Source organism: Dipteris shenzhenensis, chromosome 12 (assembly GCF_047967505.1).
Source record: "Dipteris shenzhenensis isolate YYH24624 ecotype China chromosome 12, Dip_SZ_1.0, whole genome shotgun sequence".
NCBI classification, from domain to species: Eukaryota; Viridiplantae; Streptophyta; class Polypodiopsida; order Gleicheniales; family Dipteridaceae; genus Dipteris; species Dipteris shenzhenensis.
Window position 1 is genome coordinate 49,957,739 of NC_141607.1, and position 25,173 is coordinate 49,982,911.

Below are 25,173 nucleotides of genomic sequence, written 5' to 3' on the forward strand. Positions count from 1 at the left end.
CAGATACATATCAAGGATTTGCTACAACCCTTCGATTAGTGGCCATGGGTAATCCAGACCACTACTCTTTTGATCAGCTAGTCACTTTGCTTTTGCAACAAAAGCAAAGTCGTGCTAATAGACAAGCCATTATTCTTGATCATGCATTTGCTTCACAACAGACAAGAAGAGGCAAGGCTTCCAAGCCTATGGGCAAGCCTAAGTATGGGCCTAGCAGTGCAATTCCTCCAATGCATCTAAAAATACAGCAGATAAGTCAAAGAAGAAACGATACAACTATTGTCGCAAGCCTGGGCATGAAATTTCAGAATGCAGGAAGCGCATTGCTTCGGAGAAAAAGAAAGCAGGATTGGCAGTTAATGCCTTAACTGCCAATCACATGCAATTGAATCCCACGAGCTAGCAGATGCCTCACATGCACATGCTCTCCAGGATGATTGGGCATGGGCTGTCCATTGCTCCTTTGATCCCTCCCAAGTTGATGCATTCTTTACTACTAATGATGCTCAGTCTTGGTATTTTGATAGTGGTGCTTCCAAGCACGTTACATCTTGCAGACAGTTGTTTCGTTCCTTAGCTGATGCACCTCGTGGGGGAACTGTCACATGCACTAACAAAGCCTCCTATGCTGTAAAAGGAATTGGAGATGTGCAGCTCACATCCATTTCAAGCCATCCTATCACTCTGACTAATGTTATTTTCGTGCCTGGAATAGAAGTCAACTTGATTTCAATTTCAGCAATTGCCACTTCAGGTTTCAGAGTGATTTTTGATGGATACAGATGTCTGGTATATGATCTTCGTGATGACAATGCCATAGTTCTCACTGGCACTTTAAAAAGGGGCTTTATCGCCTTGATGATCACTCAGCTCCACTCTCTATTGAAATTTGAAGCATTTGCTATTTCAGATTCACAGCTTGCTGAAACTCATCTTTTGGCATGAGAGAATGGATCATCTAAATTAAAGAGCTCTTGCCAAGTTACATTCAACTGTCCATTCCACCGGGATGGCTGCATCTATCTGCTGAATCATGCGTGCTACCCCTCTGGGGTTACTCACGAACTATAGTCCCTAATCCTCAGGTAGCTTGATAAAAGCCTTCCAAGTGCCTACTGTGTAAGCGGGACCTCTCTCCCATCTAGACCACTGCATGTAATGGGAAGTGCCCAATGGTCTGCCATGCTCATCAAGTATACTATCATTCCAAATGATCAGCTACCTATCAATCTCTTCGATGGTAGAGGGCAGAACCCTTCGAAGAGTGTTCCTGAAGCTCCCCCAAGCTTTGAGGATGGCATTCATGAGAGGAGAGGCAGGAGACCTCAGAGAGGCGGAAGTAAAAATCCAGCGAGGGCTGTCCACCCAATCATCTCCCAAGGTAGGTGTGCAAGCCTGAATGCGTCCAAAAAAGATATCCTTCCAAGGTTCTTCTCGCCACCACCTTACAAAGCAATGCCCTGCACTGCAAGTCCGGGTCAATGATATTAAGGCCCCCTTCACATGTAGGGAGAATAATGGTCTCCCAGGCCACCCTCGCTGCAACATCTGCCGTGCCATCGAGTCCACTCCATAAAAAATTTCTGACTGGTCTAATGAGCTGAGTGATGCAATCCCTAGACCGGCACCAGCAAGAACACACAAACCAGGCGGTGGTCAAAAGAACCTGGTTCACTACCACAACTCTAGATGCAAGGTCGAGTTTGGCTGAGCTCCAAAAAAGGAGCTTTTTCCTTATACTTTCTAGTACTGGGGCAAACTGCTGTGTTGGAGAAATGCCCAATCCTATTTGGCATCCCAAATATCTGACAGAATCACCCCTCTGAATCCAGGAAAAGCCAATGTCAACTCCCCAGCCTGGAGTGTCCTCATCACTGATCCAAAAGCCAAAGGATTTATGTCAATTAATGTGTGCCCCTGCAACTGAGCAAAAAATATCCAAGGCTGTCCGGAAAGAATCAAGTGACTGCGAAGAGGCCTCAATAAAAATAGCAGTGTCATCAGCTAACTCACAATCAAGAAGCTCCTGCTCCTGTCTCAAGGGCAATCTCAGCCCATAAACCGCAGCCTAAGATCTAAGAAAGATACTCATAGCTTTTGCCACAGAAAGAAAGAGGAAGGGGGCTAAAGGGCATCCCTGACGAACTGATCTAGAAATCTGAAACCTGTCACCCCTTACCCCTCCAATCAAAACCTGGCTGTGGGCTGATCTGTAAAGGGAGGCCACCCCTCTAATCCATGCATCTGAAAATCCAAATCGTAGAAGAGTGCTCTCAAGAAAACCCCAATCTACTCTGTCATAGGCTTTCTCAAAGTCCAGGAGTAGAACTGCCAACCTCTGCCCACTCTACATAGCCCACTCTATGGCTTCCCAAAAGGAAAAGATATTATCAAATATGCTCCTGTCATGCACAAAGCCTGTCTGAGTATCATGGATGAGGTCTGAAAGAAGGGGCTGCAATCAGATGCTGATCGCCTTGGCAAGGATTTTGTATAGAGTGCCCAAAACAGTGATGGGTCTCCAAGGTCCTCTAGAGCGGAAAAGAAGTTCCGCTAAGCCAGTCCTGGGAAGGGGGTCCAAAGGATTCCTACCGAAGCAGGAGAGAATGTAAGACCCCCTTCCCTCTATCCACGGAGGGAGGCACCTGTACTGTGTCCTAATCAAGTGCTGCGGACAAGGTGCCAACAACCTGGGCTACTAAGGGAGGTACAGCATGATCCTGGGGTGGAGTGGAAGAAGGCTCCTGAATACTAGGCTCCAAGGCGTTAGCCTCCCAAGGCTCCAAGGGGGTAGCCTCCGAAGCGGTGGAGGTATGATCTGAAGTAGAGGGCCTAACCGCGACCGGAACCCACCGTGGGCCAGACGTGGTGCGAGGTGCAGGAGGGACTCGAGTAGCCCTAGGAGGGGGGGGAGCTTGTGTCTGAGGCAGTGCCTATGGAGCGGTAGGTCCTGCTCCTGCTCTCTATCGTAAGCTAGTACGAGCTAGTTGCTTTCTGAACCTCTTTTTCTTCTTTGGGTAATCTCTGGCGAAGTGCCCCGAGGATCTGCAAATCCTGCACTGGTCCTGCCGACCTGCAACCTCAAATCACTGGCGGAAGAAAGACCCATCGGGTCGCTGTAGCATGATGTGGTCATCTGAAATATTAGGGTCCTGAACAATGACCCTAACCCTGGGTATCCCATCCAACCTGACCGTCTCAACAACCGAAGAGGGCTCGCCAAGAAGAGAGGGGATCTCTGCTACCACACCAAACCTCTTGCCAATAACTGAAAGAAGCCAGTGATAAACTGAGGGGAGACCAGGGAACCTGATGAAAACAGAAATTCCCTGCTTGTCCTCTTCAACTGGGTCAAAGCCCAGTTGAAAGGGAAATGAAAAAATCCTCCTGTAGCCTAGAAATAGAAACCCGACCTGCAGCAAGTCTCTCGTGACGTCCAGGGAATCTAGGCACACCTAAAAGAAACCTCGTCCCAACAAACGAACATCCTTAAGGTGGGGGGCGAGCTCCTAGGGAAGCGCCACAAGCATCCAATCTCTAGGCTGTGAGCCAAAGATGCGTGTGAAGAGAGTTGTGAAACACTCATGCTCCAAGTCCTTTTGCAACTGCTGCAGCTCGTCTTTTGAAAATGTGACGGTTCTCGCAGCCGGTGTGTGCGGTAACGGATTGACTAAATGGGTGCCCATTCGTCAATCGAGGTGGGGAAGGCCGACTCAAACACACACAAAAAAACTCCGTCTGCTTTCCTGATGCCCAGGAGACCCCCAAAAAACGGGGGTACACCTGAAGGGAGAGGGTGAAGGAAGGAGGGAGAGAGGAGAGAGAGCAAGTCAAAGAAGTAGGGGATAGGTTGAAGAAGGAGGGAGGTTGAAGAAGGGGGGAGCTGGAAGGGGGGAGAGGGAGGGCGGCAAGGGAGAGAAGGGAAAGGGACAGCAGGGGTGTGAAGAGGAGAGAGGGAAGGGAGGAGAGGAGGAGGGGGAGAGGGAGGGGGGGCGGGGGAGGGGAGGTGCAAGCAGCAGCAGCGCAGGGGGGGGGGGGGGGGGGGATAAACTGAGGAGATTCTACATGAATGAAGCAAAAGGATCCGCAATATCATTGCGATAAGACTCATGCTACAGGCTGGTCGTGGGTAGCTTGTTTGTCTGTGCACAACTAGGCAGTTGGTGTGCTCAGCCAGTTCAAGCACAATCCAAAAGGCTCACATTATAAGGCATCCCAATAATTGCTAAGTCCGTCCATGATACCATTCAGTTTGAAAGGCATGACAATGAAGTGCTTGCTTGCACCCTCAAGGGTTTTGTGATTCAGATTATGCTGTTAATCTTTACCACCACACATCAACTTCGAGTTACTGTTCTCACTTGGCGCTACTTTCATCTTGACTCAATAACAAACATGACTGAACCAACAGTCTTCAACTGCCTTTGTCTTCATCCTGTTCAAGATGTGAATGGATGTATTAACCGCCCACCCCAATAGGCCTTTCAGAGGTTCTTCCCCTCATTATGGTCAACCGCATTTCCACTATCACATGGTTCTTCCTTTTGGCAACTCAGTTCTGTGAGATGTGCGAGCTGAAGTAAGCTGACTTTTGATTCCGCTCTTCTTACAGAAAGCATCAAATGCTTCTGAAGTAAATTCTATCTTCACAGCCTTCCCTGACTCCTTTTCTACCTTGGCCTTCCACTCCTTGAATTTATCAAAAGCTTGAGATTTCTTTGGCACGCAGTACATCCAAACCATATAAATACAATCATCAATAAAAGTCAAAAAGGAGCGAGAACCTGCAAATGGGTTAGTTGACATGGGCCTGCACATATCAGTGTATTAACTCCAGCAGAGCCTTGGTCCTCGATGTGGCCCCCTTCAGGAATGGCTCCGGGTGTTGCTTGTCCTCCAAGGAAGCCTTGCAAACCCCATACGAGCCTGCTATTGGTGGAAGTCCATCCGCCATCTTTCCCTTCTCCATCTCTAACAAGGTCCCATAATTGACGTGACCAAATCTCTCATGCCACAGTCTAGAACCTACTTTGGCCATGAACCAATAGTGCATTGACCCTATGCAACCCATTCTCCTTAAGCCATGATTTGCCCGGTATCTTTTGATCTAACCAAGGCATCATTGTCATCAAACTCCTACTTCATCCTGTTTCTTGTCATCTGACTCACAGATAGTAAGTTCTTACAAAGATCACAAATATCAACCAAGTCTGTGATGAAAGGAATGCTGCCAATACTCTTCACTAGTTGTTTTGTTGTCTCCCACCATCACCTTCGAGTCTAGATGTGTAGGCTCCATGACTTTGAACCATCGTTTCTTGGTGGACTATGTCCTATCCATACCAGCCTTGTTTGCCTTCACTCCCCGCATGAGCTGAGCAATGTGACCACGAACAGCAGTCACATTGGTTGATTCGGATTTGGACTCCTCCTTGGGCTTGGAGTCTTCCTTGGGCTTGGCCTCCTCCTCCTTCCTCTTCTTCTTCTTATATGCCTTCTTCTTCTAGCACTCTTTTGATATGTGGCCTAGCTTCTCATAGTAGAAACATTTCCGTTCCCGGTTTTTGCTCTTTTTTACATCACTTAACCTGTCACCTTGGATTCATCTTTAAGCCCACCCTTGCTAGAATTGCCCTTGTCCTTTGTACCAGGAATGCTTTGTCATTGTTGTTGTCATAGAGTTTCTCTCGAGCCTCCTCCTGGAGCAACAAGGGGCCGAGTTGCTTGAATGTAAGAGGCCTAGTCCTCTCTCTTGCTGTCACAATAGTCATGAAGCTCTTGAAACTCCTCGAAAGCATCCCAAGCACTAGCAGTGCTAGCTGGCTTCACTCCACTTTGTCACCAAGTGATGCCAATTGATCTCTCACCACCTTCAACTTCATGAGGTGGCCATGTACTTGATCCCCTTCTTCCATGTTCATGTTGAACAGCTGATGCTAAAGAGCTAGGATTCTTGACATGCTGTCTATACCGTACAACTCCTTTAGAGCCGTCCACACTTCACCAAACGTATCAGCTGTCTAAATATGTGAAAAGACGGTAATCCACCATTGTCCCTATAATCAATGCAAATGTTGGGCATCCTTGTCCTCCCATGCTTCAAGCTCGTCCGCCATCGTAATCCTTCCTTAAGCCTAGGCCTTTGCATCTACTCCCGTTGTAATGTTCAAAAGCTTCCTAGCCACAAGATTGCTACGAAGCTTGACCTTCAAGATGGGCCCATTAAGCTTCCTTGCTTCTCCAAAATTTGGAATAGTAGTAGTAGGAGTGGTAATGGAAGCGGTAGTGATCGAGGGAACAGAAGTAGCTTGCCTACTAACCTACACTTAGACCTAGCTTGGACTGACCTTGAGGACGGAATGGACCTACGTAGCTAGGCTTGACTCGTCCTTGGACTAGGGCTCACAATGGGGCAATGGCATACAACAAAATATCCTAATTTTGAAAAACGGTTATAAATAATGCACTTGATGATGAGCTTAGTGTGTCACAATGCACCCACTGCAAGGGTGCATCTGACATTGCATTTGCTTAAATTATGGATGGCAATGGAAGCTAAGGCACGGAATGAATCTGCCCAGCTAATGTGATCATGATGACCACTAACTGCGGCTCAAAACTTGACTGTCCTACCAAAGAACTAGGGAATGCTTATCTGGCACTAGAACTGAAAAGGCAATTCTCCAAAAAGTTGAGGAACAAATGCTTAGTTGTGGTTACAATGCAACTCGATATAGACTCATGAGAACCAGTACTACCTCGACTGCTAAAAGCCAAACTACCATGGCCGATCCAATCACGCTACCACTATGAACTGCAGATAAGTGAATGCTCATGTGGGTGGTATGGCACTCTAATAGGCTTCATAAAATATCGATTGCATGATGTCCTCTAAAATTGCTAAGGACTGACGGAACAACACACTGAGTTCTCTGTTGGAAATGGAAGCGAGATAACGTGAGAGAATGGAGCTGAAGCTAAAGGGTAGTCATAGAGATAAAACCCTAGGATGGACACTAATTGCAATCAAAACATGTGCGATAACTAACTCCCTCACAAACTCAACCTCTAACTGAGGTTAGGGATTAAAAATCTTAATAAAGGCAAAAAGTGCCACTAGCTCCTTATTACATAACATAGGCCACTGCCTTAGGACATACTAATATTTCTAACACCCGCTTGCAATGACAATGTCACAATGTACAAGGTATCAATTACCAAACGGACGAGGTAATGCTTTGGTGAATAGACTCGCCACATTCTGCTGGATGACTACTGGCAAAAAGCCTCAAACTTTGGACAAGGTCATACTTTCGTGAATAGATCTGCCACATTCTGTTGTGTAGCGCAAAAGACTAAGCTGATATCCTGTGCATGTAGCCGCTCCCTGGCATAGTGATAATGAATTTCAATGTATTTTGTACGAGCATGAAACACAAGATTTTGCGCCACAGCAATGTCAGTGAGAATTGTAGTAGGCTTCTCGAATGATGCATGAAGATCTGCCAACAAATGCATCAGCCATATACACTCGACTGTGGTTCTGACTGTGGTTGTGAAGGCTACCATCAACTTAGAACACAACACCCGAGAGCTAGATTGCTCTTGTCTTGCAACAAACACCAGATTGGCCCTAAACTTAGCACCCCTTTCAGCATTTCTTTATCTTTTATTCATAAGGCATTCGAATATAAGAAAGCACTGCAGTGCATCAGCCCACAAACAGCCAACTGTATAATCCCTTCACAAGCTCTTCCGTCCTGCTATGCAATCACAGAAAAAGCATCCCAGTCCAGTGCAACATTCTACAGCAGCCCTTCTTCCAAATCTGGCTGAGGGTTCTAACCTAGCAGCTCTGATACCCACTAGGGGAGTCCTGGAAGGATAGAATCAGCGCAATTTGTCTTGGTAGCTTTGAATACCCGTCAAGGGAGTCCTAGCAAGACAAAAGCCACCAACACAACCATACTTGGCTGTTCCTGGCAATCAGAAAGGCCAACTAAAAAAGTGAAAGGATCTGAAGGTTCTAGGGCAGTAAGAAAGCTCCCGGAAAGCAATCAACCGACTGGAAAGCTCAGGAAACCCTGGAAAAGCAGCAAGCATGGAAAAACGAAATTCCCTAGCAAGATCTATGGCACCCTGGCAGGTGTAAATCAGCAAAAGCAACCTTGGAAAACCTGTTGGAAGAGAATCGCCAAGTTTGGAAGCCTCCTGGAGAAATTCACCAACCCTGAAAGCACCTGGATGGCCTGGTAGATGAGGAAACCTAGAAGCAGAGTGCTGGAGATCACCGCAACAGCCCAGGTCAGTGGAAAACTAAAACAGGCTGGGGAGCTCCTGCAAATTGCGAAATTGGCTGGAACAGCCTTGTGAACACCCATAGTGAATCGCCCTGTTTGGAAGCGGAAAACAGCCTGAATCAGTGCGCAAACTGGAAACGCATGCCCTGGCAGCACCCAAATGAATCACGATTTGAGAAACCAGCTCCCGGAACAGCCCTGATAAATTGCGGTTTCCTATAGCACCCTCTGGCAAGTGCACTTTTGCTGTCCTAGACCTAGCAGGGCTCTTGGGTGATGCAGATCTGACAAAACTGGCTCGTGTCTGGACAGCTGGGAAGCAAGAATAACGAGATTCCGATCTGAGAATCCACTTGAGCCAAGAATAGCTGCCTTTGCTTGCCTTGCAAGTCATTGGATTTTAACCCCTCTCTAACCCTCAGATCCTTTGCCTAATTAATTGCACTGAAGTGTCCTTTACAGATTTAATCAGTTTGAGGCCAAATCAGTCGCCGTAAATTCCTAAAAATTTGAAACTCACGTCCTTGTGCAATACCTCTGATTGGGCAGGTGATTGGGACATCAGACGCTCAACATCAAGCTATTGTTTCATGCTTGCATCAGGTGCCATGCCATGGCCTAGCGAGACACAGCCAACAATTGACCTTTCTTCAACGGAGGCGATGTATAAGGCTGCCCGTACTGCAGCTTGGGAGACATTGTAACTCAGGTGGATACATATACTTTTAGGAGGGTGCACCTGTGATTTTGTGCGACAACCAGAATTACATAGCTATTGCCAAGTACCCTGTGTTTCAAGCACAAACAAACACATTGAGGTCTTACTGTTTTCCTTTGCCCAGACATCTGCAGCATGTTCGTGGCTCTATCCTAAAGTGATTTTTTCACTCTTGTAGTTCGTATTCTGAAGCTTACTTGGAAGAACATATGCTGCTGTGTCTCTGTTTATTTACAGTTTGTAGTTCACTCTTGTAGTTTGTATTCTGAAGCTTTGGAAGTACATGTGCTGCTGTGTCTCTGTTTATTTACAGTTTGTAGGTTCAAGATTCATTCTGCATTCATAGGTGTTTGGAAACAGTCTTCTAGATCTATCGACTGCATGGAAGTTCAAGTTTCTAGACCTCTATTTCTAACAAAGGGCAGGATGGAGCAGACTCTCACTAGCAAGAGAGCGACAAGGAGAAGGGTGGGGGAGGGAGAATAAAGACACAAAGGATACTTGAGAAGCCTAAGACTAGAGTGACATCCAAAGATGAATACTTTGAGGTTGTAAAGCTCTTCTAGGTTGTAGCTCCTAATTTTAATAAGGTCCACTCCTCCTTGACAAGAGGTGTGTTGTCTCACCTTCATCTCCATATTATACACCTATCCGAAAAACCTAGTTCACCATCATGGTAAGTAGGTTCCCACAATATATACAAAATAGATCAAATTGAACATATATGCTTGTCTTGTACTCCTCATTACTACCGAGCACCATAGAAGTTAGAACTTGCAGCATCCACAAAGCATAAATTAAAGAAAGCGGCTGAACGCATATTTAGCAATGTGTAAGGATCCACACCCACTACATTTGTATTTTTGTGAGGCAAGTAAAACAATGGCCACATTACACAAGTTGGTCCAGTACACAATCAAATTAAAGAAACAACTTGTTTTACTCATCTCATAATCTGAATTACCTCAGAGCATATACAAGAAACTTAGAAGTTAGAACTTACGGCATCCACAGTGGGAAAATTAGAACAAAGCGGCTCCAAAAGGGCTGAAACACATATTTTGCCATGTATGAATGGTCTACACCACTGTATTTATATTTTTGTAATGTCTCCACTCCATGCTTGCCAATGTAACTCATTTTAACAATCCGCGAGTACACTGCAAGAAGTCGAATAAGCAACCTGATAAAAATGCAAGCTTCTTACAGAGCTTTAAGTATGCCAATCCATGCAAGAAAAGAAACAAGAACACAGCCAAAAGTGTTTATTTGCCCTTTCCCCTTATAAATAAACAACACCTGTTGATAGTAGCCCTTAAAGTTACCACACAAAACTGTGTATAGAATAAGGCAGCTAGTGTTACAAGAGCATAAGATCACGCAATGATCATGACAAAGGAGACACTTGTAAAACATGCACATGCAACAACACTCCTACTAAAATAGAGACAATTATGAATCAAGAATAAGAATATACTGCTTTTCTAAATTTATAGATTGATAAAAGAGAACAAACAGTCTGATATCTTCTTCATTTCTTTAGCAGTCTGGTATCTTAGATGGATATCAACCATGTAACTCTCAATATGCAATCAAGTGACAAGTTGAACCTTAAAAGTTAAAATTCTCATTAGGACCATTGAGTCTCATATAACACACATTTATTACAAAGAACCATAGGGCATGCTGTCTTTCTTTGATGCAGGTCCTCCTCCTAGACTACTAGATCTCAAGGGGCCCGGCTGTCCTCTCTGTGGGCAAGAATTAGGCCGTTTTGAATCGAGGTTCTTCTTGGCTGAATATACGTAGATGAATCCAGGGACATTCCCAAACTCATCCTCTAGAAACACAACATAATGCAGTTTCAATCTCACGATAGTCACTCGTAAGATTGAAAACCATAAACTCCATCAAGCATAGCAGAGACTAGCTACTATGACATCCTGTCATCAGCGCCCTACAGTGGGTGTAGACCATAGTATAAAAATACACTCTGACACATACAAATCCACACACCCACACATACTTGAGCATCCATTTATACAAAGTCTTTGTACTGAGTTTCTGTCGGCACTCCGGAGGTGAAGGGCAAACTCAGCCATGACGAAGGCTAGCACTAAAGGAGAAGGCTAATCAAAAAGTAGTCCAAATCTCTTCATTCAAGCTACAACTGCTTGTGAATTCTAAACGATTTCATTTTAGTCTCTCCCAAACGAGCACCTAAATCTAGGCTGAATACTCAGCTCAACTGATGGAAATCTCCTTCAAATGCATGGAGAAGCGTGAGCTGTGGGCAGACTGATCTGTTGTCTTTTCAACAAAACTCACTTTGCTCTGAAGACTGACACCATGGGAGAGATTCCCCCATGCATGTTATACATAACAGCAGAAGCAACCTTTAACCAAGAATAGTTCACACATGAGAGAGAAGAGACAATATAGACAAAATCTATTGGAGTGTTAGGGTCGATGCCCCACCTATGACGCCCAAATGTGGAGGACAAAGGGGCTTGACACCTCTAGCAATATGGGTGAGCATGGTGCCACATGGGCACATGGAGAGGGACTAGAGGAGCTGCCACATGGGCTGCGTACAGGCTGCCAAGAGTGCAGAAGCAACAGACTGTTTTTAGGTTTATTCTAGGGCAGCCACATGGGCCACCCTGGCCAGCACATATGGCTGGCAGTAGGCCCTGGTTTAGGGCAAGTAATGAGCCCATTGTATAGGCGGAAAGGCTGGGAGATCCCAGCAATAGGCTGCCTGCAAAAGGCCTATTTATAGGCTGGTACAGGAGCAGCAAGTCAGCTGCTGGACATGGCCCACAGAGGCTGGTTGGCAACCGGTCAGCAGAACAGGGCAGATCGGGAGCAGGGAGGTACTGTTAGAAAACAGAGGTGGAGGTTGCTTGCTACAGCCCACACGCCCTGCAGCAGAAGATTATGAAAATGTTTGCCCATAAATCACACAGTGCTAATCCAAAACTCGCTCCTTTACTTAATGTGTACAGAATTGAATGTAAAAAGATAGACAGACTTAATTCCTTGAACAGCGCAACAGTAGGGTAGAACAGTAGATCATGTATTAATGCTTGCTCCAAACAAATGGGCAGAACCTGGTGCCAAAAGGGTGTGTTCAGTGTCTGTCTCAACCTGCAAGATGCCTCCTGGCCCCACCCTGTAGAAGCTATGACGAAAGGACCCAAGGGATTCCCCAAAAAAAACAAATCTTAAGAGGCACCCCTGTCCGCAAGAACTGCCCAAACTAGCAGGTGCTAGTGTGTGAGTGAGTAGCCTATATAAGGCTTGTACTTCACTTGTCATGATACACTTGATGAATGAATGAAAGCCTTCTTCATGTCTTCATTCGAGCATTATTTCTTCACACCCTCTCTCTCTCTCTCTCTCTCCTCCCGTAGCCTCTCCGCCCCCCCTTCCCGTAGCCTCTCCGTCCTCCCGTAGCCCCTCCGCCCCCCCTCCCGTAGCCTCTCTCTCTCTCGTAGCCTCTCCGTCCTCCCGTAGCCTCTCCGCCCCCCCCTTCCCGTAGCCTCTCCGTCCTCCCGTAGCTTCTCCGGTACCTCGCCGACCTGCCTTCCTCGACTCCCTTGCACCTCGAAAGGGGTCACGGGTATTGCTCAGTACACCAAGAACAGGCCGTCCGCCTTCCAGCTCGTCCAGCAAGGTCCTGTAGGAAGACGAGCAATCTGACAGGCCTCAAGGCAGAGATGGGGACTTTTCAGACCCCTTTCAAACTGAGCAAGAAACTAGATCTTGCCACTCCGTTCTCGAAGGTTTACTGCACCAAAAACAGCAAGAAAATTGACATGCTCATTAACATGTTGGTGGAACTCCAAGCAAAAAATCTCCAACTCCACAAGACTATGATGCAATTGCAAAACAGAGTGACGGTGCTAGAAACCAAAGTGGAAACAGGCTGCAAACAGGTACATGAACTTAAACAAGCCCAAGAACAGGGGAACAAGGAAAGATTCACTCTAGAGGAACCCAAAAAGTGGGTAGAAGTTGCCTCAAAGCTCACCCCCGGTGGAAATGCAAACGAGCATAAACAAGTTCAACAAGCCCAAATTCCTCCAGCCCGTAACAACACTGCTACACAGGAAGACCTACAAGAACAAAAAGAAAAAGAAAGACGATCCCGTAACCTTATCATACGAGGAATTCCAGAGGTGGAAAAGAAGAGTCCCCTCAGCCTAGCAAAAGAGGTGACAGAGTTCTTTGCAGAGCACTTCGCGATGTCAGATGTCGCAGTGTATGGAGCACATCGTGTGGGTAGAATAGAAGAAGGTACGACTGGCAAAAGAGCCATTGTATGCACAGTGATGGACACAACAAAACATGACATCATTTTGGACAGCAGTAGAGTATACCTCAAGGGCTCCCCTTTCTATGTCAGTGAGGACCGCACCCCAAAACAGCAAGAAATAAGAAGGAAGCAATACAATGAGAGGCTCAAGCGACAGGGGAAAATCCCTCCAATGGAGGAGACTATCAAATAGGGATGCGAGACCCATGGGATTCACAAGTCCTTACAAGTAATGTTTTGGAATTGAAGAGGATTCCCCTGGAACAAGGGAATTAGTATCAATGCTTTCATACAAGATGCAGACATCATTTTCCTTGGAGAAACATGGGAGAGCGAAATTTGCAGGATTCCAAACGTACCAGGATACGTGGTGCATACCGTGTATGAGAAACAGATAGGGAAAAGAGGTCAAGGTGGTGTAGCATGCATGTATCAGGAACATTTGGCAGAAAAGATCAGTTTCTACAGAGCCGACAAATACAAGAGGTTTATATGGCTGAAAGTCAAAGGTGCATGCCCTCTCTTCATTGCAGGTTGCTATATACCACATCATGACTCTCCCTTTTACGGCAGGAATGGAATAGACACCAGTGATGCATTTGCAGCCTTATGCCTAGACATTGCTGAGTTGAAGGAAGTAGGTAAAGTTATAATACTGGGTGATCTCAATGCAAGAACTGGACAAATGCAATTTCAGTCGATCATGCACGATGAAATGGATAAAGAGGATGCAATCGAAGTGGATGACAGATGGTACAGGATCTCAGACGATAACACCATTAATGCACAAGGCAGAGCACTCAGAAGCATGATGAATGGTCTACATATGCCAATACTAAATGGAATGCAACTATTTCCCGGGACCAACGGGACTACATGCTTTTCAGCTAGTGGAGGGCACAGTGTATTAGATTATGCTTTGGCACATGTACATGCATTACCTGACATTCAGAGCCTCAAAATAGGAGCAAAACAGCCAGAGTCAGACCATCTCTCCCTGTGGCTCACCCTTAGTGTGCAGGCTGAAATCCACACACAAAATTACAACACATCCAGGAGGCTTCCGGGTGGATCAAGAGAAATAGAAAGAATATGCCATCACACTGGATGCAAAGCTGAATGCAATGGCAGTTGCACCCACATGGGGAGCCCTCAAAGAGGCTATCTTGGACACCGCCACAAAGGTGTTTGGAGTAGCCCCCCAAGCAAGACAGAAATTGGTCAAAGGTCTACCATGTAAGAAATGGTACGATGAAGAGTGCAAGCAAATGCGCAAAGCATTGAAACACATTCCAAACACAGACGTGTACAGACAGAAGGAGAAACAATATAATGCTCTCGCACGGAAAAAGAAGAGGCATTACATTCTAGAAAAGGAAAAATCTGATTTACTTACATTCATTAAAAATCCCAAGAAAGGTTGGAGGCATGTCAAGAGTCCGAAGAAAAAGATCATGGGGAATATATCAGATGAAGATATGATGGAAAACGTCATTAAACTCTACAATCATGTCAATGCGACAGAAATGGGGACTGAAGAGATACCACTTGCTTCTCCCAATCCTTTTGCATTTGAAGACATAGAAACAGGGCTGAAAAAGATGGCCAATGGAAAAGCATCTGACCACATGTCTATGTGCGCTGAATTTCTAAAATGGACAAGAGACAAAGCAAGAGAGTGGCTATCACAGGTGTTAACACACGCTTTACAACATGGTTTCCCGCTGGATTGGCAGGAAAATTGGGTTCAGCCCCTTTTCAAGGGAGGCGACAAAAATTCAGTTACCAATTATTGAACTATAATGGTCAGCTCCACCCCAGCCAAACTTTTTAGTACAATACTTGAAGCAAAAATCAGCAGCTGGGCAGAAGAAGCCAAGAAAAGGGCTATTGGGCAAGCAGGCTTCCGCAAAGAACACAGAACTGCAGACCACCTCGTTACACTGAGGGTCCTCATGGATGAAAGCAGATTACACGGAAACACTCTACTCTGTTGCTTTGTTGATTTCAGAAAAGCATTTGATACAGTACCATGAGGAGGTTTATGGGATAGAATGCACATCCTAGAGGTCCCTCTGACACTCAAAGTGGGCATCTCCCGGATATATGAAAAAGTTCTATACCGATTGAAGCAATCTCAGGGACTATCGACTGCATTTCAAAGCAACATGGGAGTCAAGCAAGGCTGCCCACTCTCACCCACTTTATTTGGGATATGCATTGACAGGCTAGAAGAACTTGTAAAAGAAGCTATGTCAACAGAAGACATACAAGGCCCCAAAATAGGAGTGTGGGTAATATTGTTACTGCTATATGCAGATGATATAGTTCTTTTTGCATATGATCCCGACCACATGCACAAACTATTACAGATATTGAAGACCTTTTGTCTAGAGAGCGGGCTGCAGGTAAATGTCAACAAAACCAAAATGATGGCAGTGTGCACCATTCAGCCTTTACATCCCCCAGACATTATATTCGATGGACAGCCCCTCGAATATGTCAATACTTTTAAATACCTAGGAATTGATATTCCAGCAGATCATAGATGGTGGCAATGTATCCAAAGAAGACTAGACACAGGCTGGGGCAAATACTATCACTTTGAAAATGACTGCAGGCACACCGACACTCGTAATTGGAAGATTCGGAACATTTTGTTTGATGCATATGTGGTTCAAACAGTACTCTATGGAGTGGAAGTATGGGGAGGCAGCATTCCCCCATCAATATGGAATGAGATCGAAAAAATGCAGAAGGCTTTCTTACGCCGCCACTTAGGTGTAAAGGTAACTACTCCATACTCGGTGCTACTATTAGAAACAGGCAGGAGACCTATCGAGTTCCATGCTTTGGTTAGAGTACTGCAATACTTAGTGGAGGTACAACAAATGCAAACAGATAGATTACCTCACAGGGCATGGATGGCCAGCATGAAACTTCAAAAGAACCATAAGAGCAAGATCATTTGCACAGGATGGGGGACAGATATAAGGAAGTGGTTCAGCAGATGGAATGTAGACTCATACCTGACTATGCCACCCGCAAGAATTGATATTCAAGAGTTTCAGATGTCCCTACTGAGCACTCTACAGACTTAATGGCTAACAACAAAGAAGAGGGTGAAGCTGGAGTATTACCAAGATCACATCAACCCCACATGTTGGTCCACATATATGACAAAAGAGGCCCCTACTCAGGCATACATCAGCACTTCCATCCCCTTGCTCTATCGCAGAAATATTGCTAGATTCCGGACTAGATCTCACATGCTTGCAATTGAGAAGGGAGTGCGGTTGAATCTTCCGCGACATGCCAGAATATGCAGATTTTGTGACTCTCAAACAGTGGAGACAGAGGCACATATAGCTCTGCAGTGTCCCAGTTATGCACACATTAGGGAGGACTACCGGAAGTTACTGGGAGACTCCACACAGTTAACATCAGTCCTTTCCACTACCTCGCCGGCAGCATTAGGATCTTTTGTTACCCGCCTCTTTTTGTACCGTCAAGAACTTGAAAAATCTTGACCCCTCCACACCGGAGGAGACTTTTCTTGTACACCGTTCGGGTCCCATGGGTTGTTTTCGGCCCCCCGTGGACGATAATAATTTCTACTTCTACTTCTACTTCTCATGTTTCTAACAGGGGCGAGGGGGCAACCCTGTCGAACTGAGTGAGAAAGAGAAAGGCCTCGCCCATGTGCCCCCCAATGATCACCTCACTGAAGCTCCCTACATAAAAATCCCTTTGATCCACCTCTTCGAGAAGCCCAATCTTTGCCCTCCCAGAAGGACCACTCCACTCTGTCATACACCTCAAAATCCAAGCAAGGGGCTGCGACTCCTCCCTGGCCCAATCCAATGCCTCCCAAGATGTTGTCTAGGATACTATGAACAAAACCTATCTGCATGTCATGAATGATATCAAGCAAATGGGGCCTCAACTGCAAGCTCAAGACCTTGGCCAAGATCTTGTAAGCAGTATCCAGTAGAGTGATCGTTCTCCACTAACAATGTCAGATCTATCTCCCCCCTTCGAGATTAGGCAAATCTGGCCTCAACTCAAAGACTCCAAAAGTGAACATGAGTCAAAAATCCCCTGGCAAGCCAATGAGAATATGCTCCCAAAAACACCAAAAGAAACTTGAGGTCAGGCCATCCTCCCCAAGGCACTTCTGAGGAAGGAGGGCCATGAGGGCCTCCCAGAGCTCTTCATCCATGAACAGAGTCTACTCAAACCTAGCCGTCTAATCAAGCTTGGTGGGACTACTAACGGCACCTACTCCCAAACTGCCTCTTGGGCTACAAGAGTCGTGGTCAACTCCTCCTCAGACTAAAACAACTGCCAGTGGTCAACTCAAGAATCTCCTACATCTGCCCTTGTACATCCTACAACCGTTGTAGTTGTGTCCCTGCCAACTGTGATACAGTGGTCTGAAAGAGCTGTCTGGTCATCCTATCCCCCTACTGCATCCATTTGGTCTGGGAGGAATGGTTTGAGAACTCGGCTCGACGAACCTCTGTGGCCAAGAATCTCATGAAGATCCATGTGCATCTGCCTCTGCTCATCCTGCAACTGCTACAGTTGTGTCCCTGCTGACCGTGGTACAATGGTGTGAAAGAACTGTCTAGTCATCCTGTCCCCCGGTAGCGTCCATTTGATTTGGGAGGAATGGTACAAGAACTCGGCTCAACAAACCTCGGTGGCTTGCAAGTCCAGCTTGCACGCTCATAGCAGTCACTGAGCCACTAGGAGCCTAGATCTTGCTCTTTGATCACAATGCTCTCTCCAACTCTTGAAGAGCATGCCTTCATCTAGGGGCCTGAGAATGTAGCTCCTAATGCTCCGATAAATCGCATTTGCTACCCAAGAAGCCCAACCAGTTATGGGCCCTCCCTCTGGCTATCGCTAGATCTCAGCTATTGCTTGTTGTAAATTCGCCTCCTGGAGTAGATCATCGATGTGGACCTCCTTTTAGGAAAGTCCAAGGTGGGCTGCTCTAGGGGAAGAACGATAGGGGAGTGATTCAACAACATAGTGCCTGTCATGACAAGAGAAATCACTAATCCGTGATTAGTAGACATAAGAACATTTTTATATATTATACGCCAATGGTGTAACATAAATTTGTATTTATGATGGACACCGACCGATTTGTTATGGCGGTGGATCATCTCACTAGATAGAACTAGTCGAGCTGGAGCCATTGCTTCAAACGGCATCAAATTTGGACATGTGACACTTATATACCTAGATGAATCCAGGAACATTCCCAAACTCATCCTCTAAAAACACAACATAGTGCAGTTTCAATCTCACGATAGTCACTCATAAGGTTGAAAATCATAAACTCCATCATGCATAGCAGGGACTAGCTACTATGACATCCCCACTGACGTCATCAGCACCCAACAATGGGTGTAGACCATAGTATCAAAATATGCTCTCACACCTACAAATCCACACACCCACACATACTTTGAGCATCCATTTATACAAAGTCTTTGTACGGAGTATCTGTCGGCACTCCGGAAGTAAAGGGCAAACTCAGCCATGACGAAGAAGGCTAATCAAAAAGTAGTCCAAATCTCTTCATTCAAGCTACAATTGCTTGTGAAGTCTAAACTATTTCATTTTAGTCTCTCCCAAACGAGCATCTAAATCTAGCTGATAGGGAATGCATCATTTAAGATAGAAAGAATTTCCGCAATAACAACAAGACGCAACTTGGACGAAAACTTCACAAGGTAAAATTTGCATATCCGCTAAGACGACACTTATTTTATTAATAAGGATGTGCAAACATGTGTCTGGGTCCTAGGGGCAATAGGAAGGGAAGGGTGCATTAAGGTGCATTGAATGGTAGATGCATGGGTCATAGGCTAAGAGTAGGTGTAAATGGGAAGATGAAACTTGAGTGATCTCAAGGGACATTAATGAAAGGGTATCACCCTTCATTGTGAATCTCACCTAGCATTCTCCATTCACCTTGCATTCATCCGCCATCTCTCTCCAACCTTACATGTAGGTCGAAAAGAGAAACAAGTACTCTCACGAGGGCACTCTTCCCCCATTGGAGGGCCAATTGGCATTCAAATTCTGCATTGCACACATTTGCATTCTCGAGGAATTCGGTTCTTCACATTTGGTATCAAAGCAGGACAATCCATGATTGAGACAATAAAAGAGTGTGCGGGATGGAGGCACGGGTAGCAAGCACGACCATATGAGAAGACTGCATGGAAGGGAGCCGCACAAGGAGGCGATGCATAGGAAAAGACTGCAGACACAGCGGAAGAGTGCCGCACAAAGGCCATGCACAAGAAGAGCCGGACGAAAGAAAGGGCGCAGGACACCCCTGCACAGACAAGGACGTGGAGGCCTACAGATCTGTGCGCAAAAATAGTATCTTAGTCGGCCCTTATGCGTAGCCCGATATCATATGAAGCCCTTGACTGAAGACCGTCTGCAAAGGCCGAGTTTTGAAGGAAGATATTTTCTTATTCCTACAAATCCTGGATTTTGGAGTCCTTGAGGTAAGGCTTCCCTCTGAAAATTTTGGTCTTTGGACGGAAACGGGATGTCCTAACGGGGTGACTCCCCCCAGGTGCGAATAGACCCTTAAAACCCTCACACCGTGAGGAAAAGAGACCCCCCCATTTTTCCCAATGAAAAGTCGGATCAGAACAAGATTTTAAGGGTGTGATCCACCCACCAAGTACCCCTATAATGGTATCTAGAGTACCAATCCGCTCAAAACAAGTAGCCCAAACGGAGTGTACCAGTTTACGGCAGAAATACAAGAAGAAATGCCCAAAAGAGAAGGAAGAAGAGCTTAATTCAAGTGGTTTTTCGACACTAGCAAAGCGGGAGTCAGATAAGTACCACCAACTCTACAACACTTGACCTTTGCTGTAAAATAAACCCCTTTTCTGAAATTACAGCAAGTCATTTTCTCTCTTGTATTACTAAAAGGTAAGAATGGAAGGGGAAGGGAGATTTGATAATGAACTTGTCCTTTTTCCTCCACTACCAGAAGGAGGTAGGGAGAGAACACCATCACCGCCTCTTGAAGAAGATAATGTAGATGAAGTTACACACATATTGAGTATGATAACCCACGTATAGAATTAACTTCATCTCTCCTTGAAGAAGCTCTTGATATGGAGTTTTCGTTTAGAAATGAAGGGAGAAATGAGTCCATCCAAAAAGCAAGGCACTAAGTTTACGCCTTTAACTCAAAATCCCATACACATGGATTATAATCCAAGTGCAAGAGGAAGAGAGGAGTCTCCCATTGATAAGCTAGTTTCTCAGCTTAGCCATATGATTGAACAGTCCATTATGACAAAATTTGGGTCTAAGAGAGGGTTGAATTTTGGGGATGAAGATTTAGGTACCCCCTCGAAGAGAGCCAAATTTCAACCTCAAGAGAGAATGGAATTCCCAAAGTATGATGAAGCAAGAGAGGCAAATAAAATCCTTACTTGGATTAGCCATATTGAGCTATATTTTGCCCATCAAGATAAGGCTGATCACAAGAAGCTTGCTCTTGCCACAATGCATCTACAGAAGGATGCATTGATGTGGTGGTCCTTATCACAAACAGGAAAAGAGCCTATTCTTCAATGTTCCAAGTTTGTAGAGCAGCTTAAGGCCACTTTCATGCCTCCGAGGCATGAAGAAGAATTGACCTTCCCTTGGAAAAGATTCAAGCAATTCGATAATGAGAGTAACACTGGAAACTCTCTTTAGAGTTACCTAAGAAGAGTGAGGATAATAGAAGGAAAAAGTATTTAGCAGCCCTAAGCCCAAAAGTGAGGTATGAGGTTGAAATGTTCAATCCAACCACCCTGAAAGACCTCACTAAATTGACTGAATCCTCGTAAACCCTTCAACAAAGGAAAGGAGAAAGCTATTGTACAAAATGTTAACAGCCAATCATATCCTGGATGGATACCATTTTCTTCCATGACTGACAATGAGAAGAAAAAGCTAATTAAGGAGGGTAAATGTTTCGGATGTAAGAAACATAAGATCCATGGCATAAATGTCCTACTCTATTAGCCAAAATTGCCAAAACCATTTCTTTAAAATGGAAAGGCAAAGCATCCAAGCAAGAGGGTGAGGCTTCTACCTTCTCGTCCTGGGACTCTAGGGTGAACATAGAGCCAAGAGTAAATGCTATCCATTCAGCCAACACTGATGTATGGATGTGTGAACTGAATAGCGAGTAGGCGTATTCATTGTAGAATATGGACAGAGAATAAAGAATTTTCTTCTCCATGTAGAGTGTCTTACAGGATGAATAGAGCTGAAATAGAAGAGTTGGAAAAAGAGATTGATTATCTATAGTCTCTATAGATTAAGAAGCTCTTCATCGCAAAATCATCTATAACCAAGGTCTACCTAGTTCAATGAAACATTTGGGTGAGAGATCATTTTTTTAATACTGACCAGTTTGTTGAGAAAATGTTTCAGCTTATTGAGCAGGTTATTATAAAAAGCTTTCAGCAGCTTCGTATTCAGAAGAGGATTCTGAGCATGAAGAGATATTGAAGGCATTGCAGTGGTACTTCTACATTTCGAATATTCAGCATCAAGAGGAACCACAACTTGGAGATAAGATTTAAGTTCTGATTCAAAAGACCTCGTGTGCTATCAAGAGAAGACTATTTGCAGATTATGAAGAGGAGATGCAAATGCAGAAGTAAAAAAGAAAAGCGTACACAAGTGACAAGAGAAAGAGACAAAAGAGGATTCAGAAGAGGACTTCTGTCCATTCAAGCAAAACGGAGTGTCATGACAAGAGAATCACTAATTCATGATTAGTAGACATCAGATATTATTATATATTATACGCCAATGATGTAACATGTATTTGTATTTATGATGGACGCCGACCGATTTGTTATGACGATGGATCATCTCAGTAGGTAGAACTAGCCGAGCTAGAGCCATTGCTTCAACCGGCATCAAATTTAGACACGTGACACTTATTTTATTAATAAAGATGTACACACGTGTCGAGGTCCTAGGGGCAATAGGAAGGAAAGGGTGCATTAAGGTGCATTGCATGGTAGATGAATGGGTCATAGGCTAAGGGTAGGTGTAAATGGAAAGATGGAATTTGAGTGATCTCAAGGGACATTAACGAAAGGGTATTGTGACACAAAACTAGGGGTTTGGTTTTGGTCACGTCTCAACCCACAAATTGAAGAAGAGAGAAGAGATTTGGGCATTAGATGAAGCTTAAAGAGACACTCACTCTCTATCTTCTCAGATCAAAACAAAGATATAGACGTCAAAGGTGAGGTTGTACTCTAGCATTGGAAATAAGAAAGGCTGAGCGGAAGCATTGATTTGAGTTCATCGGTCAGCCCCAAAAGTAAGGGCGAGCCATTGTTGGAAGAACATCTTTTGAATCAACACAATGTGAACTGATGTGAAAGGCGTGAATTGATAGGGCTGATTTGACTAAATGAGACGGTTGGGACGAAACATAGATCTCGAAAAGACGAAGATTATGATATCAGTTTCATTCAAAATGGAGCTTGGAACAAAAAGTTATGATGGTTTTACGAAAGGTTCTCAAAACTCCTCCAAACAACAGACCCAACCACTCAGACAACAATGGAACAAATATCTGAATACATCAATAGATAGATCTTGAAAAGACGAAGATTCTCATATAAGTTTCATTCAAAACGGAGCTCAGAGTAGAAAGTTATGACCATTTTACGGAAGACTGTCAAAACTGTCCATACCCGATTGCAGTTATGGAAAGGGCAACGATCTCCTTCAGCAGAGAAGTAGCTTCCAAGATACATGGCAAATTGAGGTCGCCCAGGGAAGTAGAGAATACCCTTAAAACAGATCTAGAAATGACTCACTCATGTGGGTACACTAAGCTTTAGAGCGAGGAGAGAGGAGATGGAAGAAGCATGAGGAAAAAGAAGCATGAACTTTATTCAAAACATCAGAAGCAAGAAGAGGGATACAAAGTGAGAGTCTAATGCTCTAGGGAGAAGGGAAGAGATAGGCAAAGCTAGATACAAGTGATGGCATAACTACAATGAGAAGAACCAGATGCTAGAGAGGGAGGAGAGAGGTCTCTTTTATAGAGCAATTCTCACCCTCCTTCACCTTATTACATTTTCAGCCAGTAAATTTCTTCACCCCGTGGTGACATAAGGACATGGGTCACTATCAAATGTCCTTTTGGGCACATTTTGACAAGTGTCCCATCACAAGATCCTCATGACTCTTTAAAAATTGAGAAAGTCAAGAGTCTTTCCCCTTAGAGCCCATAGGGACACTCTCTTTTCCATATGTCAACATCCTCCATATACCACCTTGGAATTCTAGAAGGATTCCTCTTGACTTTACACTCTTCCACACTCCTCCACATGGCCTCCATGTGCTTGGCATGTGCTCTCCATATTATTTTAGTACATTATGGAGGCCATGCAGTCATCTGGCCCACTCAAAATACATGACTCATTTCTATTTTCCCAATTACAAAGCAAATAATATATCTCCCAAACCATTATATCCCTATACCAAGGTATTTATATTTCATACCCGTGGTATGCACTCCACTCATAATCACATTTGCAATCATTTTCACTAATTAGTCTAATTAGTGTCAAATCCACATAAATGATTACATGAAATAAAGTAGTAGACATCAAAAGATTGACGAGCCGCAATGAAAAGGCCGTCTCCCGCCACCAACTTCTCCGTCACACTTCTTGGTTCTTTGTCTCCTGTGAGGGAAAGAGAGGAGTGGAACGATAGGAGAGAGAGACACCAAGAGTGTGGGTGTGTAAAAATGTGTTGAGCCACACCACAAACTCAAAGGTTTTATTAGGATTAGGGATTCACCCTATGGGGTCATAACTTTTAAAGGGTGGCAATGTGCCTTTACCCCAACAACCTCCCACCTAAAGGCCAATGTGCCTAAAGGGGAGAAAAGAATAAAAATTACAGCAATATACAGTTACTGTATACAAGACCATAAAATAAGAATGGTCTCATCCTAATCCCATGATGTGGCGACAATGTGCAAACCGCTCTGTAGGCAAGCTCTTAGTGAGCAAATCTGCAGGATTATCATCAGTATGCACCTTCACAAGCTCAAGCCGCTTGTCTTCCAGTACCTCCCTGATGAAATGGTATTTCACATCTATGTGCTTGGTCTTCTTATGAAAGACCGGATTCTTTGCCAACATGATAGCACTCTGACTATCACAATGCAAAACTGGCATATCTCCTGTAATGCCCAAATCTCCCACCAGCCGAGTAAGCCATATTGCTTCCTTGCAAGCTTCCTTGCAAGCCACAGTGGCTGCAACATATTCAGCTTCAGTGGTTGACAGTGCAATGCATTTCTGCAACCGAGACACCCATGATATAGCACCTCCTGCAAATGTGAAAATATAACCAGTAGACTTCCGGTTATCTGCATTCCCTGCATAGTCTGAATCTGTAAAACCATACACCAATGCATCCTGCCTACCATAGCATATGCACAAGTATTTGGTACCCTTGAGATACCTCAAGACGCCTTTCACTGCTTCCCAGTGCCGCTTGCCTGGATTTGCCATATACCTGCTGATGACTCCCACTGCAAAAGCAATATCCGGACGAGTGGCAACCATGGCATACATCAAAGAACCAACTGCAGATGCATAGGGAACCTTGGCCATCTCAACCTTATCATCATCTGATCTGGGGCTGTCCTTACTGCTGAGTTTTAAATATGGAGGCAACGGGGTACTAATAGACTTCCCCCCCTCCATTTTAAACCTCTGCAGTACTTTGTCAAT

At 44.8% G+C, this 25,173-nt stretch overlaps 1 protein-coding gene across 1 annotated transcript in view; it reads right to left on the bottom strand.

Moving 5' to 3' along the window:
* The window catches only part of LOC147896341 (choline/ethanolaminephosphotransferase 1-like), a 156,470-nt gene that overhangs the window by 99,790 nt on the left and 31,507 nt on the right, over positions 1–25,173 (bottom strand). Inside the window, exon 2 of the mRNA XM_087382292.1 lies at positions 10,022–10,178. Coding sequence (XP_087238418.1) covers positions 10,022–10,158 — 137 coding nt within the window. The 5' untranslated portion in view covers positions 10,159–10,178. The remainder of the gene's footprint in view (positions 1–10,021; positions 10,179–25,173) is intronic.